Source organism: Drosophila sulfurigaster, chromosome X (assembly GCF_023558435.1).
Source record: "Drosophila sulfurigaster albostrigata strain 15112-1811.04 chromosome X, ASM2355843v2, whole genome shotgun sequence".
Taxonomy (NCBI): Eukaryota; Metazoa; Arthropoda; class Insecta; order Diptera; family Drosophilidae; genus Drosophila; species Drosophila sulfurigaster.
The window spans coordinates 19,483,847-19,501,785 of record NC_084885.1 but is presented as its reverse complement, the minus strand read 5'-3'; the positions used below and the strand labels follow the sequence as shown (position 1 = coordinate 19,501,785).

General features: G+C 33.5%; 1 protein-coding gene across 2 annotated transcripts; it reads left to right on the top strand.

Moving 5' to 3' along the window:
- Nucleotides 1–540: 540 nt before the first annotated feature.
- Nucleotides 541–14,873, top strand: LOC133847986 (neprilysin-3). Of its 2 annotated transcripts, none has more exons than XM_062283347.1 (9): nucleotides 541–1,016; nucleotides 6,882–6,998; nucleotides 8,088–8,247; nucleotides 8,304–8,424; nucleotides 9,189–9,503; nucleotides 9,566–10,060; nucleotides 11,110–11,939; nucleotides 12,188–12,330; nucleotides 12,393–14,873. In XM_062283347.1, the coding sequence occupies exons 1-9, from the start codon at nucleotides 1,005–1,007 to the stop codon at nucleotides 12,567–12,569; spliced, it is 2,370 nt and encodes a 789-aa protein (XP_062139331.1). In that variant the 5' UTR covers nucleotides 541–1,004; the 3' UTR covers nucleotides 12,570–14,873. The 2 variants fall into 2 exon arrangements, with proteins under 2 accessions (XP_062139331.1, XP_062139330.1); XM_062283346.1 differs by lacking the exon at nucleotides 541–1,016 and adding an exon at nucleotides 4,639–4,945.
- Nucleotides 14,874–17,939: the final 3,066 nt, after the last annotated feature.

Below are 17,939 nucleotides of genomic sequence, written 5' to 3'. Positions count from 1 at the left end.
ATAAAACGCAGTAGCGTAATGTAAAATGGGTAAGAAATGAAAATTAATACTGTGGCGCCACCTGGCGTTGAGATTGTTAGCATAGATATGGCAGCGCTGTTAAGCGTTGCCACTTTACTGCAGCTGCGCAATAGAAACGCAGTGACGATTTGAGCACTCCACTAGAAAAGTTTATCCCCCTCAAGCGCGATTCCCAGAACAAAGTCAAGGGGTGTGTGTGCGTGTGTGTGTGAGAGAGAGAGAGAGAGACAGAGTGTGTGTGAGAGAGTGTCGTGTGTTTTGGACTTTTACTACGTTCGTGTGTTTATTTGTTGTGTTCTTCTATGCTGCGGTTTTCCAACGGATGGCAATAGCTTTTCGCACAGCATCGTCGCACTCAGTCAGTCATTATCTGAGTGTGTTTGTGTGTGTGCGTGTGCGTGTGTGTGTGTGTGTTATTGCTTTTTGGCTTGATAGTGACATTGTTCGGCTCGGTCCGCTGCTAACTTGGCTTCTGGAGGCTTGAATCTGCTGGCTCTGGTGGTGGAATTTTCAGTTGCAGCACAAGCGCCAACAGCGGCAGCCAAAAAGCAGTTGCCAAAAATAAAATAAGAAAATAGATTAATTTTCGTTTTCATTTTTTTCCGATCCCAACGCGATTTCGCTAAATTATAAACATAATAGAAAACGAGAATGTGGCTAAGGTTAAATTAGTGCTTTGGCCAACTTTTGGCACAAAAACAATTCAAAATAAACACGAAAATGAAAATGGAAATGGAAAGCAACAAATAAGTGTCGGAAAAGTGGCTAAAACCTAACTACCAAAAAAATGTACACAAATACATGTGTGTGTATATCAGCAAATAATCAACATTAAACAATAGTAAATATAAGAAGAAGAAGAAGAAGTAGTTGAAGAACAACAACAAGAGGCGACAAACAACAACAACAACAGCAACGACGAGAAGCAGCAACAGCGAGCTGGGAAAAAAAGTTTATTGCATCTATTCAGGCGCATAAAGAAAATGAGCGCAAAGGTAGGCAAAGAGCGTCGCTCTCTCTCGCTCTCTTTCCCTCTCTCTCTCTCACACTCTCTTTTATGTGCGTATGCGTGTGTGTGCGTGTTTGTGTTTGTGTGTGTTGACTGCGATATCAACAATGCTGCAGGCCATCGACTGCTGTTGCCTTTTCTCCCCATATCGCAAATGAGTTTTGCAGTAAATGAAATTTTTAATTGGCATCGCAATTTAATCAGCTCATATTCCCAGCCTCACCCCCCACATCTCCTACTCTCCGCCCCACCAACATACAATATAAAGTGCGTTTGGTCTACATATATTGTAGGCAAGTAACTTGGACTGCACTGTAAATGGAGCCTGCAGCCATTTCGAATCCAAGACATATGTCTAACATATGTCACATAAGCCAACCACAGTTAACCGAGAGTGTGTGTGTGTGTGTGTGTGTGCGAGTGTACGGGAGAGAGATAGCAACATAAGTTTGGGGTGTTTGTGTGCGTGCGGATTCGATTACAATTATGCGATAGCAACCAAAGTTGAACTTGTCTCAAATGCAATTTGGCGCATGAACAGCTGCTGCTGTTGCTGTGCTGCAAATTGCATTTTTCACTTCTATTCCCTGGCTACGAGCTCTCTCCTCCCCCCCCTCATTCCACCTTCCCTCCTCCATATAATCCCCAGCAGCATAAATCCATCCATCCCCGTTTGCTGTTTGTGTATACTTACAGCTATTTTGATAAATATGCGCAGTTTGCCAAAAACCTATGGACGGACTGCTAATTTGTTTGATGTGAAAGCTATCAAATTCATGAAATACAATATTTCACAAATTCTATTTCCATTAGAGACTTTCTCATTACAATTTAACTGCGCAGTTTTGTATTAAATTTGAATGCCTATTGAGTTACAAATTGGCTTGATTTGCGTATTCTCGACAATATTCACCGCTTAAATTTGTATTAATTACAAATTTCAATTTATTACTTTTTAATAATTGAAGTACAAATTTGTATTTGAAAATATTCATTGCATCAATTTGTATTAATGGAAAACATTTTAATTGCGAATTTAAACTTATTATTCTGTAATAATTTAGGTATAAAACAACAATTGAAAACATTTGAAATTCAGTTCCATGTGAATAAGTACTTTAAAAATTAAAACAATAACATATCGATCTTTATAATTTACTATTTTTTTTTATTCACATGAACTTTAATTTCAAAGGCTTTTAAGTTGCCATGCAGTTTATGTTTCGTTTTTTTTAATGTTTGCAAACTGTAATACACTTTTGTTTATGTTTTTTACGTATGTTTTCAATTAGAATCTACTTTAAGATAATATCCAAATATAGTGTATACACTGAAGTTTAAACAATGATTTTATTACAGCATTTCCGTTTTTTGTATGTTTATTTTGATGTTTAAATGATTTGTACAAATTATTATTTAAATTATGATTTTTCTTTTTTAGTATTTTGACATTTATAATATTGTTTGTGAAAAGTTTTTTTTACTTTCTAACCTTTCAGTAATAGCTCTCAAGTTTTATCGATCGAGTATAAGAATTCCAATAAATTATAAAATTAAACACAAAACTAGTGTTCTATTAACGATATGAGAAACTAGCTAGCAATATGTTTATATGTTTGCTTTTGTTTATATGAAATATTGCGTATACGCCACCGATTTGTTGTGACACTCTCCTCAATTTCAAATTGATAGTTTCTTCATAACTTAATGCTACTTTAAGAGCAACTGCAGATCACATTCAAGTGCTGCAAGTTAAATTATTCATTTCCGTTGTCTTTCATGTTGCATGCCACTCGATGGAGCTTGAGTGTGTGTGTGTGTGTTTGCCCATCGAGAGTCTAAAGAATGCCTTATGGGCGGCCAAATGCGATTTAATATCTGTTTACATTGGATGGGGTGGCAAATGATTCGCGTGTGTTTACATGGCTTCAAAACATTTCTGCTGCTGCATGTCGGCGCTAAATTTTTTTGGGCAAATATTATTGCCCTTGCAACCCCGTGTGGCCAACAAAACACACAAGCGAATTGGCAGCGAAAAGAAGAACGCAAAAACAAAAAAAAAAATAAAAATAAAAAAACAAAAAAACGATACGAAAACGAACTGCGCAACAATTTTCATCTTTACTCGAAGTATGCGGTCGATGGGCGATAAATGGTGCGCATTGCAAGCATATTGTAAGTCAATACAAAATAAATACAGTGCTCACTGGCTAAGCGAGACGGTGGGGATGAACACCACTTTAAGCAAACAAATATAAATATTAATAGAATTCATTGCATATTTAAATGAAGAAGTTCAACTTGGCGACAACATTATAATTCTATATGAAAGTAAATATAACAAAATTAAAAATATTTAATTATATGAAAAACTTGGCTTGAATTACGATATATTAATTAAGTAAAAATTACAATTTAAATGTAATATATTGAATTAAGTTAATATAATAATCTATTCACATAGTTTAAAATGAAACATTTTAATTTGAAGTGTTTTACTTTTTTTTTTTTTTTTAATCAATCGTAAATCAAGTTAAGTGTTGTAAATGCGCGAAACGAAAATAAATGGTATATATATAAATTTAAAACTAAACGGATAATCAAATACCTAGTTTTTCCTATTATTATAACTAACTTGTTTATTGTTTTATCTTAATTATAATTTAGGAGCCAAAATCGATGCATAATTGATCTACAGATCAACCACAGTTCTTTACACAATAAACTTCTCAAAGCAACTTCTCAATCAATCTGCCATTAAAAAATCACTCAATTAGTCATAAATTAAATTTGTCACAATATTTGATAACTGAATTATTAATCAAAGAATCAATTAGTAATCATGAATTATTAAACCAGCATTTTTAAACATTATTTTTAAAAGCAATTAAAGCCAAACTATTTTGCTGATGTTTTGTGGTTTAAGGCTGCAAATGTGAGGGCAGTAAATTTCATTTTTATTTATTGAGTACATTGAATAGAGGCCTGAATATGCTTACATCATTATTTGTTGTCCTGCTGCTTTTACTGCCAGCCTATGCTAATAGTATATACATATACTATATATGTATGCGTGTATATACTAAAGTCGCTTACTAACTGTCACATTGAAAGTTGAGATGATTTACGGTGCATCAATTAATATAATGGCAGCTTTATCAAATATTATGATGATCATTCGACATGACAATTCTTTTGCGTTACGAGAGTATTTATTGAAGTTCAAGGAGGCGCAAGCAATTATAACAATACCTATATGTATGTATGTATATGCATATACCGAAACTCAAACACAGCTACACAATTGAGTCAATTAATTTGCTTATGGTGCAGAACTATTAGAATGCGGGAAAACCGAAAGCAGGAGGCTAATATACAAATACATGCATATGTATATGTTATGTATGCGTGTTTGTGCCATGTGTTACAATATAAATATAAATACATACATACATACATACGTATGTATATTGCTATAGTTTCGGACTTCGTTTCGTTTGCGAGTATCCAAAGGCATCGCCATCGGCATCGGCATCGACATCGACATCAGCGTCATCAGCATCGGTATCGAAGCAACAACGCGGTATCGTCGTGGCGCCCATTCAGTGCACATTCAACGGTCATGGGATGAACATCGGATATTGTGTGTTCAACGCTTTATCTCTGGTTCGCTTCCCTTCAGTTTCAGTTCACTCCCAAGATCTAATTCGCAAAACGCGCGCCAAACATTTGCACCCAAAAAAAGAAGGAAAACATCATCAACAACAACAGCAATAAATAAACATTATAAACTGAGAATATATATATATCGTGTATATATATATATATATATTTTGATCGAGCTCGTTTTTCATTGTTGATTCTGTTGTAGCTGTCGCCTAATTGCTGAAAATGTGGCTCACCGATTGTCGCACGGTAGGTGTGTGTGTGTGTGTGTGTATTGCGGGTGTGCGGTGTGTGTGTTTGTATTGGTGGTGTGGCTATGTCTGGGTGTGTCTGGATATTTGGCTTATCAAACCGAGCACAGTTTGCATACAGATTTTTATGGGCAAACAGCGATAAAATTGTCAACAATATCTCTGTTTCTATCTAGTTCTATACAAAATTTACATGGCACCAGTAATAAATATATGTATATAAATATATATTGAAAAGTGCTCGCATATACATAACATATTTATAAATCATAATCGATGGAATTTCTTTATTTAGGCTTATCATACAGTATTATTCGCATGCGTATTATTAGAGTTTTCATAGTTTTGCGATTAAAAGTTTCGATTGCTCAAACTTCTTGGTCTCCGTTTGCATGAGTCTACACTGTATAAACATTTTCTAGCAGTAGAAGTACTCAAGTTGTTGTTTATGTGAACAAAGAGTCCACGAAAGATGTGTGTTTGTTTTTATGAATATACATAAGTAATGAAGACTTTGGTTAGACTAAGAAAGAATAACAAAATAATAATAATAATAATAATAATAATAATAATAATAATAATAATAATAATAATAATAATAATAATAATAATAATAATAATAATAATAATAATAATAATAATAATAATAATAATAATAATAATAATAATAATAATAATAATAATAATAATAATAATAATAATAATAATAATAATAATAATCATAATCATAATCATAATCATAATCATAATCATAATCATAATCATAATCATAATCATAATCATAATAATAATAATCATAAAAAGTGCATTCTCTGATCAACTGCAGATCAGCAATTTTTAAAAACAATGCGTTAACAATAAGAACACATATTTGACCTGAACAAATGCCAAATCCGAAAAAAGCTGACCGGCATATGGAGAATAGACTGCACATTCAATAAGTAAAGAGCAAGTGAAGCTGTCTGAGGGGAGCGGGGGGCTGGCAAACACAAAATGTGAGAAAAAGCACAAGCTGTAGAGGCGCTAGCCCTGAGGCCCTGAGAGAGAGAGACAAACAAAGAGACACAACCGAGTGGAGGGCTTCAAAACAAAAAAGAAAAAGAGAAAAAAAACAAAAACACAAAAAGCTTTAGCTGACAAAAGCCCAAATAATACTTACAAATTGATATTCTCCCGCATATGCGAATGTGTGCGTTTTGTGGAGAAGTCTGTGTCTTTCACTCTTTTATCAGATCCACAATAAACAAATAAGCAAGGCACTTACAGCACTCGCCATGTGAATAAAAACAATGTACAAAATAAAGTGCGAACGATTGAAGGAATGGGAGATTATAAATAATTGTTTTAATAAAATCCCAAATAATTGAAATCCATGTATATAAAATTGACTATTAAACCTAATTTGATTTTAATATTGAATTCAATTGAGAAAATTTGAATTAATTAAACTTTGACACAACTCAAATCTAATGAAATTCTTTTTAATCTTATTTTAATTAGAATATTTTATTTTTCTAGTAGATAACAGATTTTTTATATTTTTTGTCTGTTGTTTTCTGAGAAGCATTTTTGAGGTATACCTATAGAAATGAGAAATGAATGTAAGCGTCTGTTTGCTATGGAAATTTGTTGGTGTTTTTGCTTACTTGCGATTTACTTATGTGCACATAAGGCTCAACAACAATAGCCGGCCAGTCGAAACTGAGACGCTGATAATAATCGACTTAATTAAGGTCGCCCTCCAACTACACACATGCATTTGTAGATACAGATACAAAAATGTATCTCGTATAAAGTAGATACATGTATTTGCCAGATGTTAATCTGGATCATTGCGCATCTCGACTAACAGAATGCAGATTGTAACCGACTAACCGACTGACATTGAATCATAAATCTGAATCTCAATCTGTATCTTTTGCCTCTCCACACAGATGACACGCTACAAACAGACCGAATTTACGGAAGATGATTCAAGTTCAATTGGCGGCATTCAGCTGAACGAGGCGTCGGGACATCCAGGCATGCAGATACGCTATCATACGGCGCGGGTGAGTACAATCACAGTTACACAGTTAGCAGAAGCCACACACAACAAACATACGACGATGACGATGAAGATAAAGATACAGACTCAGTTGCAGATACAGAACCACATACAGATAAAAAACGTAGCAGAAGTCTGAGTTGCAGATGTTGTGCTAAACAGTGAGACATTGTAATATAAATTAGGCTGATATATTAAAGAATATGATTTTTTACTCGCTTATTTAGAAATTCATTTTGTTAAATAAATAATCGTTGATGAGATTCTTGTCTTGTAATATTGAAGAGTAAACTTAAATTTAGGCAAAATTTCTCTTTTTTTTTTTACCTAAGTTTGAGATCAAGAGAGCGAGAGAGAGCATAAATAAATCGTTTTATGTAAGTTAATTTTTACATAATCTACATAAAGTCTGTGTGCTGTTCTTATAATGCAACATAAATAAGTAAGAAATTTTTATTCTAGGGGCATTAGCTATGTTTCTTTTCAATTGATTAAGACGCACAATAGTACAAATATTGACTCTAATTTGTTCATTACTAAATTGCAACTTTTGTATGCAAATAGTTTAAAAACTTGTTGACAATATCATAGTAAAATGATGTCAAAATTGAAGCAGAAAATGAATTCTTAAATCAAGATTAAATTTATGCAATAAGATTATACTACATATTAATTCAAGACTATTAAAGTTGAAATGAAATCTAGAGCAAAAAAAATCCCCAAATCAATATCAAATGTTGAACTAACAGCAACAACATCAAAAACTAGGTTATAATTTTAGAGTAAGAAAATTACAACATTTACGAAAATAAAAGAAATTTTTGGATTTGAAAAGTTTTCCGATTTCAAACGAAGATTTTGTTAAACTTAAATCGACAATCCTGTTTTACAATTTTTCAATATGGAATTTTTGTTTACAATATTTTCTATAAAGATCGAAAAGTTCTCAAATTTCAGATTTGTGTTCTAGTTTTTACAATATAATTACTTATTTTCTCTGTGCACGCTGTATTCTCTTTTTTAAATGTGATATGCTTTGTTAGTGAACTGTAATAATTGTAATAATATTTTTTTTTTGTTTTGTTTTTTACAGGCAACATGGAACTGGCGATCACGAAACAAAACCGAAAAACTCTTACTGATTGTCACATTTGTGATGGCAATTGTGATTTTAACACAGTTCTGTGTTTTATTCTCCAATAACTCAAATGACAACACAAAGCATGTGTTGCATGTGCAGCCCCACAAGAAAGGTAAGCGCACAATCAAATTAATTGGCATCACCTTAATCAATTCAATCACATTGCAGATTGCCTCTCGGCCAATGAGTTGCCTTGCCTCAATGAGCACTGCATATTTGCATCGAGTGAGATTCTAAGGTCGATCGATGTCACTGTGGATCCCTGCGATGATTTCTATGGATATGCATGGTAAGAAATGAATAACAAAATAAATCTGACTAAAAATAAAAACGAAAGAGACTGAAAGAAAGATAAGGAAATGCAATTTAGGAGACTAATTAAAATTTGACATTATTAAAATTGTTGTAACACTTTTACAACATCAAAAAGTGCTTACAATTTAAGTTTTATTAAACACTTACATAACTATAATAAAAACTATATAATACACTTTTATAATATAAAAACAGTATTAAAAACGTAAAATACCATTTTAGTTAAAATAAATACTGGTTTAAATTTCTTTTTTGTTATTGGCTCTTGCCAAGTTTTAAATCAATTTCATCTGTTAACTTTATTTAAATATTTACAAAATTATGTTTTCTTAAAAACTGAATATTTTATAAAAAAAAACTATGTTGCAACTATCAAAAAGTAGCCAAGAAAATTAAAGTTTTATTAAACTTTTGTAAAATGTAAGAATAAATCAGAGATAGCACCTTTGTAGTATCAGAACAGCCTTAGTTTGAGTTTTTGTTATAAATTTAGTAGAGGCTACAATATTGACATTTTACAAGAAATAATTAAATTCCATTTTACTTATAATAAAAATATAATTAGCTTTACTTTTACTTCAATGGCTTTTGCCTAGTTTTAAATTAATTCCACATGTACCTTTTCTTTTAAATTTATTTACAAGAACGTATTTGTAAAAATACATAATATATAGTATTATTATCTTACCTTTTGGCTATTACAAATTGTTCATATCGTTAACGTTTGTTACGTTGCAGCAATCAGTGGATCAAAAACAATCCCATACCCGAGGGCAAATCAACGTGGGGCACTTTTGGCAAGCTGGAGCAGATGAATCAGCTGATCATACGCAATGTGCTGGACAAGCCGGCCAAGAGTTTCAAATCGAACGCAGAGCGCAAGGCAAAAGTCTACTACGAGTCCTGCCTAGATGTGGATGAGCACATGGAGAAGTTGGGCGCGAAGCCAATGAATGATTTGCTCACCAAAATCGGAGGCTGGAATGTGACGCAGAGTGGCTACAATGTGACCAAATGGAAACTGGGCAGTGCACTCAAAATATTGCACAACAAGTGAGAGTGGATACATAAATGTATCGCGATATTTTATTAATATATATTACTCTCAATTGCAGATACAATTTCAACTGTTTGTTTGGTTGGGCCATTGGCGAAGATGACAAGAACTCCACTCGCCACGTTATACAGATTGATCAGGGTGGCCTCACGTTGCCCACCGCGGATTATTACAACAATAAGACGGACATTCATCGCAAGGTGCTCAGCGAGTATATCGAATACATGACCAAGATCTGTGTACTTTTGGGTGCCAATGAGACGGATGCACGTGCCCAGATGGAGGGCGTCATCAATTTTGAGAAGAAACTTGCCAACATCACCATCCCGATGGAGGATCGACGCAACGAGGAGGCAATGTATCATCCCATGAAACTGAAGGAACTCAATGTGCTTGCTCCGTTTCTCAACTGGACCGATCACTTCGATAATGCCATGCAGTTGGTGAACAGACGCGTCACCGACAACGAAGTTGTCGTCGTCTATGCGCCCGACTTCCTCAAGAATCTCTCCAACATCATAATGAGCATGCAGCAAACGGAAGCTGGCAAAATGTAAGTGCTAGCTGCTTATAATACAATGATTAGTTTAGTAAGTGCCGAGATAATTGTTTTATTTATAGAAGATCTCTTAAAACTTGTGGTTAGTAAACAAATGAAACTTGTGATTAGTAAACAAACGAATTCATTTGTAAGGTATAAATACTTTGTGGTCCTTTTGTTTTATTGTCTGCTTTATTTGACTAGCATTTTGTCAGTACTTTCTTAACAAGGAAAGTTTTTTTTTACCTTCTTCACATTTTGCTCTGACAATAACTTCGAGTACTTTTATCTGATCGCAAGCAAATTGTCAGGAATCATAAATACTGTAACATTGATATTTGATTATTGCTAACTGACAACTCTAATTTAAATCACTTGAGAACCTCTTGTATTTTAGATAAAACAATTTATGTGAAGAGTGCTTCAAGCTCAAGTTGTCTTTGGCATGAGAGGATTAAAGTGTTTTCATAAGTAATATATATGAAATTGTTCATTATATGCTAGTCTTTTATTGTGATTTTTTATAGTATTAATAACTATCTAGCTTTTATAGTAACTACTAGGCAAAGTATAAGATACTCCAATACTGACTTATACTAAATAGCAATAGAATAATAAATGTAAAGGGAATTTTAGCTAACCAAAGATACATATTGAAGAGTGAATAGGAGTACAGATCGGGCTAAGAGTTCAACATTGCTTTGAATTAGAGTTGTAAATACTTATTATATTATTACTACATTATTACATCATTATTATTGCATTATTGTATTATAACTTTCCTGATAATTGATCCACACAATGTAAAGGGAATTTTAGCTAACCAAAGATACATATTGAAGAGTGGATAGGAGTACAGATCGGGTTAAGAGTTCAACATTGCTTTGAATTAGAGTTATAAATATTTATTATATTATTACTACATTATTACATCATTATTGCTTTGAACTAGAGCTATAAATACTTATTATATTATTACTACATTATTATATCATTATTATTGCATTATTGTATTATAACTTTCTTAATAATTGATCCACACTCTACTATTCTATTCACAGCACTCTGAACAACTATCTGACGTGGCAGGCAGTGCGCACGCTGACCAGCTGCTTGTCCAAGCCCTTCAGGGATGCGTATAAGGGCGTGCGTAAGGCGTTGATGGGCTCCGATGGCGGCGAGGAGGTGTGGCGCTATTGCGTCTCCGATACGAACAATGTGGTTGGCTTTGCAGTCGGTGCGATATTTGTGCGGCAGGCCTTCCATGGCGAATCCAAGCCAGCGGCGGAGCAAATGATCGGCGAGATACGCGAAGCCTTTAAAATGAATTTACAAAATCTCAGCTGGGTAGACAAGCAGACGCGTGAGCGCGCCATTGAGAAGGCCAATGAGATCTCAGATATGATCGGTTTCCCCGACTACATACTCGATCCGATTGAGTTGGATAAGAAATATGCTGAACTGAATATCACAGCTGATGCGTATTTCGAGAATAACATTCAAGTGGCCATTTACAATTTGAAGAGCAATCTGAAGAAGTTGGATCAGCCAGTGAATAAGACGAATTGGGGCATGACACCGCAAACAGTGAATGCTTATTATACGCCGACCAAAAATCAAATTGTTTTCCCCGCCGGCATCCTGCAGACACCGTTCTTCGACATCAACAATCCCAAGAGTCTCAATTTTGGTGCCATGGGCGTTGTGATGGGTCACGAGCTGACGCATGCCTTCGATGATCAGGGACGGGAGTATGACAAATATGGCAATATTAATCGTTGGTGGGATGCCAAGAGCATCGAACGTTTCAATGAGAAATCCGAGTGCATAGCTCGACAATACAGCGGCTTTAAGCTCAACGGACGCAATCTGAATGGCAAACAGACGTTGGGTGAGTGATTTGAGATATATATAAAGATATGTGATATGATTTGTATTGAAGTTGGGGAGATATACAATATATGTACATATATATTTCTTTTTTTGACTATTCTGTAACGAATTGCTCAAACAAAAGCAAACATTCTGGAACCCAATTGAATTGCAAAATTCAGGTTTTTTTTGAGTTTGGCAATTAGTTTTAAGAAGCGATTTTATTTAGGTTAGTATTTAATATGAAATTTCATGTACATTCTGTAGGCGAGAACATTGCTGACAATGGCGGCCTGAAGGCTGCATATCATGCCTATTTGCGCACTAAGCCCGAAAAGGATGCAGATGTCCTTAGGCTGCCCGGCTTGAATTTAACGCATGAGCAACTCTTCTTTGTGTCCTTTGCCCAGGTGAGCTTGAAATTGTTGCAACATTTGATATCATTATTTAAATGTGAATTAATGTTTTGCAGGTTTGGTGCTCCAGCACAACGGATGAGACAAATCTGCTGCAAATGGAAAAGGATCCGCATTCACCGTCGCAATTTCGCGTTATTGGCACGCTGTCGAATATGAAGGAATTCGCCGAGGTATTCCAGTGTAAGCCCGACAAACGCATGAATCCGACCAAGAAGTGCGAAGTCTGGTAAACAGAATCGAAACGGAAAAGATCTCAGAAACTAAAGCACAACAAACAAACAAAGAAAAGATATCTAAAGGAAAAGCTTCACCACTATGGAAGATGATGATTGTCTTTAGTGCTTATAGAGCTAACAGTTTGTCATGTGCTATATGTTTGTATTGTCGTTTGTTTTCTTGCAGAGTCGATCAATTTTTTTTTTAAGAGAGAGTTTAATTTTTTATACCAATTGAAAATATCTCAAATGACTTAAATATTTGTCAAACTACTTGAATTAATTACAAGTGTAACACAAAAAAATAAGAAAAAGAAAATTAGTTAAAAAAAAATAATCGAAAAAACCAAAAATGATTTACAAAATTTATAGTCTGTAATAATTATATTCCAGTGCACACAACACAACCAAAAAACTATTTGAAAACTACCAAAGAAATTAACGTATTATTAAGCATACGCAATGTATTCTGCAAGTAAATAATTCATTTAATATATATTTAGTATTTTGAGAGAACGTCAGTCATTGTGCCTATGAAAAAAAAGAATATCTGACGATAAACCGATTGCATAGTTTATTTTTTGGGCACGGGCATTCACCGACTATAAGCCGATTAGCCTGGGCCATAATTTACCAAAAAGCCGAGACTTAAACAACAGCAAAACACCAAAGCAACTAGCGCAACAACAACAGTAAAAAGAAAAAAAAAAACCAAAAATAAATACAACTTCGAAACAACTTGAAATCGAAAGTGTTAACACAACATAAACAAAAGTATCTCTAATAATAATAATTACAATAGTATAAAGTTTCGTTTATATGAACCAGATCGCGTGTGTGTGTGCGTGTAATAGCTGTGTATGTATTTAGTAGATATAAACAATTTGTAATTGTAAGCGGCAGACCTCAATGGGTCAGCTCCTAGATAACTGTGTAACTAGCTATTTGTATAACTATTTATGTATGTATATTGAATGTATAAACAACAAACAACAAACAACACAAATAATAATAGAACCCAATATTGAAAAGAAAATTTTCGCAAATTTCAATTTCCAAAAATATATAAAAAAAACTAAGGAAAATACATTTTCTTTGTCCTAAGCTTAAGTGTGTGTATGGAAACGAATGAGATAGACAGATAAATGAGACAAATAGAACGAGTGGGAGAGAGAGAGAGAGAGAGAGTTGCAGTTTCTTCTGCCTTTTCGTTGCCAAACTCCAAAGTGCGAATTATATATGAAGCATAATTTTGTATGTTTTTTTATAGTATATAAACTTAGTTAAACAGAAGCAAAAACTAAAAACACCTTTCGATTGTCGCTAGTTAAGTGAAATTTAAACAAAATCAAAGTGGGTCTGTATTTAAATTTCCAAATTTATTGTTCTTTTTTCCCCATTTGCGTGTGTATGCGTGTGTACGATTATTATATATAAACTTGACCATAGAAAATGAGACAAAACACCAATCAAAAAGAAAGAAGATAAACGCAACAGCTATCCCTAAAAAACAAAGAATTTTAAATGATAGAGAGAGACCAAAGCGCAAAAAAAACAAAAAAAAAACATCATGTCTATAGTACTAAGCATTTGGCACATATCAAGTTTAATGAATACGTACAATGATATGTGTGTGTAGCATACTGAATACAACAAAAAAATCAAATAACGAAACTTAAATATGGAGAACAAATAGTATAGCATACTTTTCAGGGCACTGAAAAGTTTCCACAACAACAAAGATTATGCTCAATTGTACCAAAGTTCATATCTACTTCAAAGGTTATATACATAGCAATTTAAATGAAAAGAAAGCACAAAACATTAGCAATTCCTTCATCCACTCGAAGCGAATAATTAAACCAAGTATCTCTGACAAATGCACAAATTAGATATCGATAAAGTTTTTTTTGTGGTTTTTTTTCCATACTATATAAATTAACTTGATAAGTAACTAAACCAATTGCATTTAAGTTTGTCATTTGATTGTCGAAATTCATTTATAACAAACTATGGCTAAACGGTCTTCGAGTCCAACAATATAAGTAATAATGAATATGAATAAATATGATAAATATACATGCATATACATATACAATTATGAATAAGTAAATACATAGATGAACATCATTACTATATATACTATAATATATACTAATATATACTTACTTACATACTTACAACAACGCGTATGTCAAGCTACACAAATTATTTTTATTGTCGACAGCAACAAACAACAACAACAAAAGCGAAACAACAACAACTAAAACATTGTATACATATGAAAATGAAATAAATTCAATAACTGAGTGTACGACGCATTGTGGTGTATTTTCTTGGCGAAAGCGTCAGAGCTTGAAATTTTCATAATTTCATTTTGGGGCAACAGTCTGGAACCCGCCCAACTACCATCCATGAATTCGAGTGCATGAAACTAAGCTTGCGGCATTCATTCCCCGGTGACTGAGCGAAAAGTTAATTAGTTTTAATGCATACTTTTAGGCCGCCGACTGGCCACATTGAAGTGTGCAGGCAAAGGCGGGTAGGATCGGCTAGAGAGTGTGTTTGCTACTTATTACTTTTCCAAATTTTATTATTGCATTTCGATAAATTGAATTAAATAAATGATATTTTCATTAGATATAATTAAATGTCAATTTTACTGCCATTAAAAATTGTGTATTTAGATTTTTAAATAAAATAAGTAAGTAATATAAATAATTTATGCATTTGTATTTTTGTTATATTTTATGGTACTAATATTTCTTTTTATATTTTTGATGCATTTCTGAACAAGCTATTAAAATTGTTGAGTTGTTAATTTACATATTATTGATCAAATGAAACAAAAATGACTTTATTTTGGTGTTCAGTTTAATTATGAACTCATTTAAACGAAAGATAGAGGTTTTTTTATTTAATTGTTAATATATTATTTAGAAACAAGTTGCCTTTAATGATGACAGAAAATAGAAAGATAAAATGGTTTAGATTTTATGATTATTATTATAAATATTATTAATATTTTTTTGCTAATTGCAATGAGCTGAGCCAGAGCGACTAATGTTTCCAGGATTATTATATCCTATGCTTGTTAACTTAATTAAAGTTTAGTCGCGAATTTATTAAATTTAATTATATTAAGGAAGCTTTTTAATTGATGAGCTTAAAATAGAGTGATACTTACGAATAATTGATAGAAATTGTAGAATAATTTTGAATGATATAAGTATGAAGTTTGGCCTGAATGATTTTTGCCAAAAATGTGTTGTTATGTTACTTTATTGCTGTACTAGTTTAACCACTTAATAACTAAAAAGCAAAGGAAAATAATTTTTAATGGGTATCACGTTTGTCTGCATATCAAATTGTTGATTGTATGCATGTTCCACTGTCGCTGCTATAATAATTAGTTGAATGCGAAAAGGAGCGCTGTTCAGAATATCCACTCCGACACACACCGCCAATGTCTCTTCGCCTCGCTTCGCGTCTCCAAGATTTATTTGCTGTGTTGGCAGAAACACAGAGAGAAAGAAAGAGAGAGAGAGAGAGAGAGAGAGAGCAAGAGCAATTGGCAGCCAAATGGTAAATTGCGGGGACATTAAATTCCTTAAAGTTGTTCGGCGTTGATTTTGTGACAAAAGTTCTAATAAACTTTGTTCGCTGCCAAGCACGCACACACACACAGACAAAGCGAAAGAGAGAGAGAGAGAGAAGCACAAGCGTATATATAATATATACGCACAAATGCCAGCAAATTGCTTACATAATAAATAATAATAATAGCGTGCGATTTTTGGCGCAATTTAAATTTATTTATGGCGCTTGTTCGGTTGCCCCGTTGTTCGCATGTTGTTTGCCAGCCTTCCGCCTCCGTCTCCTCCTGTGTCCTTTGGCCATGCTTCCGGCTATCGACAGCTTAGACGTGGCATGCGTCATACAGCCGCAACAAACACACACACACATAGACACATCCAGTTATGTACTTGTTTCACCTGGCAGCGACATCGACATCGACAACGACATCGACAACCGACAACGACTTTCAGTTCGACTGTGACAACGACAACGATAGCGACACCATTTGCGACATCGACACAGACATCGACATCGTCCTGGCGGACTTTCTATTTTTATCATTTGCGGCTGATCCTGGTCGGTCGCCAGGCAACCTGCGCATAAAGCATTTAATCTGCTTAGCCAGAAAGGCGACCCTGTTCTCTACTGCTGCTGCCGCTGTTCATACACTTGCCACCGCGTGTCCTCGACCTGTCTTATCGCATTTACTACTCCTAGTTGTTGCTCTAAGTGGTCGTCGTGGTCAGGTTAGGAGGTGGTTGAGGAGGGGAGGTCGTTGGGTGCTTGGGTGCTTGGGGTTTCGCTGTCAACTCAAATGGTAATTATAAGGGAAAGGCACACAGCATTAAACTTCCTCGCTCCTCATTTCATGATGTCATTGTTAAGCAACCAATTGCCAATTTGCTTACATTTATTTCGCATTCACTTGGGAGCATTCGCCTGCATTTGCATTTGATTTGTATTTGATTTGCTTTTCTGAGAATTAGTCAGAGTTTGACTTGTCTGCTTTTTGTCTTTGTTATATTAAAAGGTCAAAGCACTGAAATAGCTTTTAGTTCATCAAAATGCGGTCGCTGAGAAATATTGCAACTATTTAATTCGTATGGTAATCTTTATTTACAGTATTTTAAAGTTGGTTTCTTTCTTAGGTTATTTTAAACTTCAAACATTAATCTTAAACATTAATAAGTTATTAAGGACATTGAAAAAGAAAGCAGTTTGGTAATCATTTGTAAATTCAAACTTTTATTGCTTGATAATTTAAGTATTGCATTTCCTTACAAAATTTGCCACTCTATTAAAAATTAAAATAAATAGATAGATTTTTATTTTCGTTCACAGAAAATTAGACCATTTTCTCAAACTAAGAAGACGTTTCTTAAAAATTGTGTTCTTTAAATGAGTTCTCTTTTAAAACGAATTCTTTATACTACAAAATATACTATATTTAAATAAATAATAAACAACAACAAAACAATAAAATATGAGGTAATATCTTATTGATCTTAGTCTTCAAACTATAAAACTTTTTCATTTTAAAAAGAAGAACTTGGTTTTATAGCAAATGTTCTTTAAATTAAAATGTGTTTGCTAACGTCAAGACTTTCATGTTCTTGACCCAATTTTTAGACCAAAATTATTAGTAATAAGACGAAAATCTTGATTTTAAAACTTTTTTTCTTTGTTATCGAAAACAAAGAGAATTATATTAACTATAAAAAGATATAGCAAATTGAATTTCGAAAAACAAATTGTAAATAAACTTTATTTATGTTACATATTTGCATTATAATTAAAGACACATTT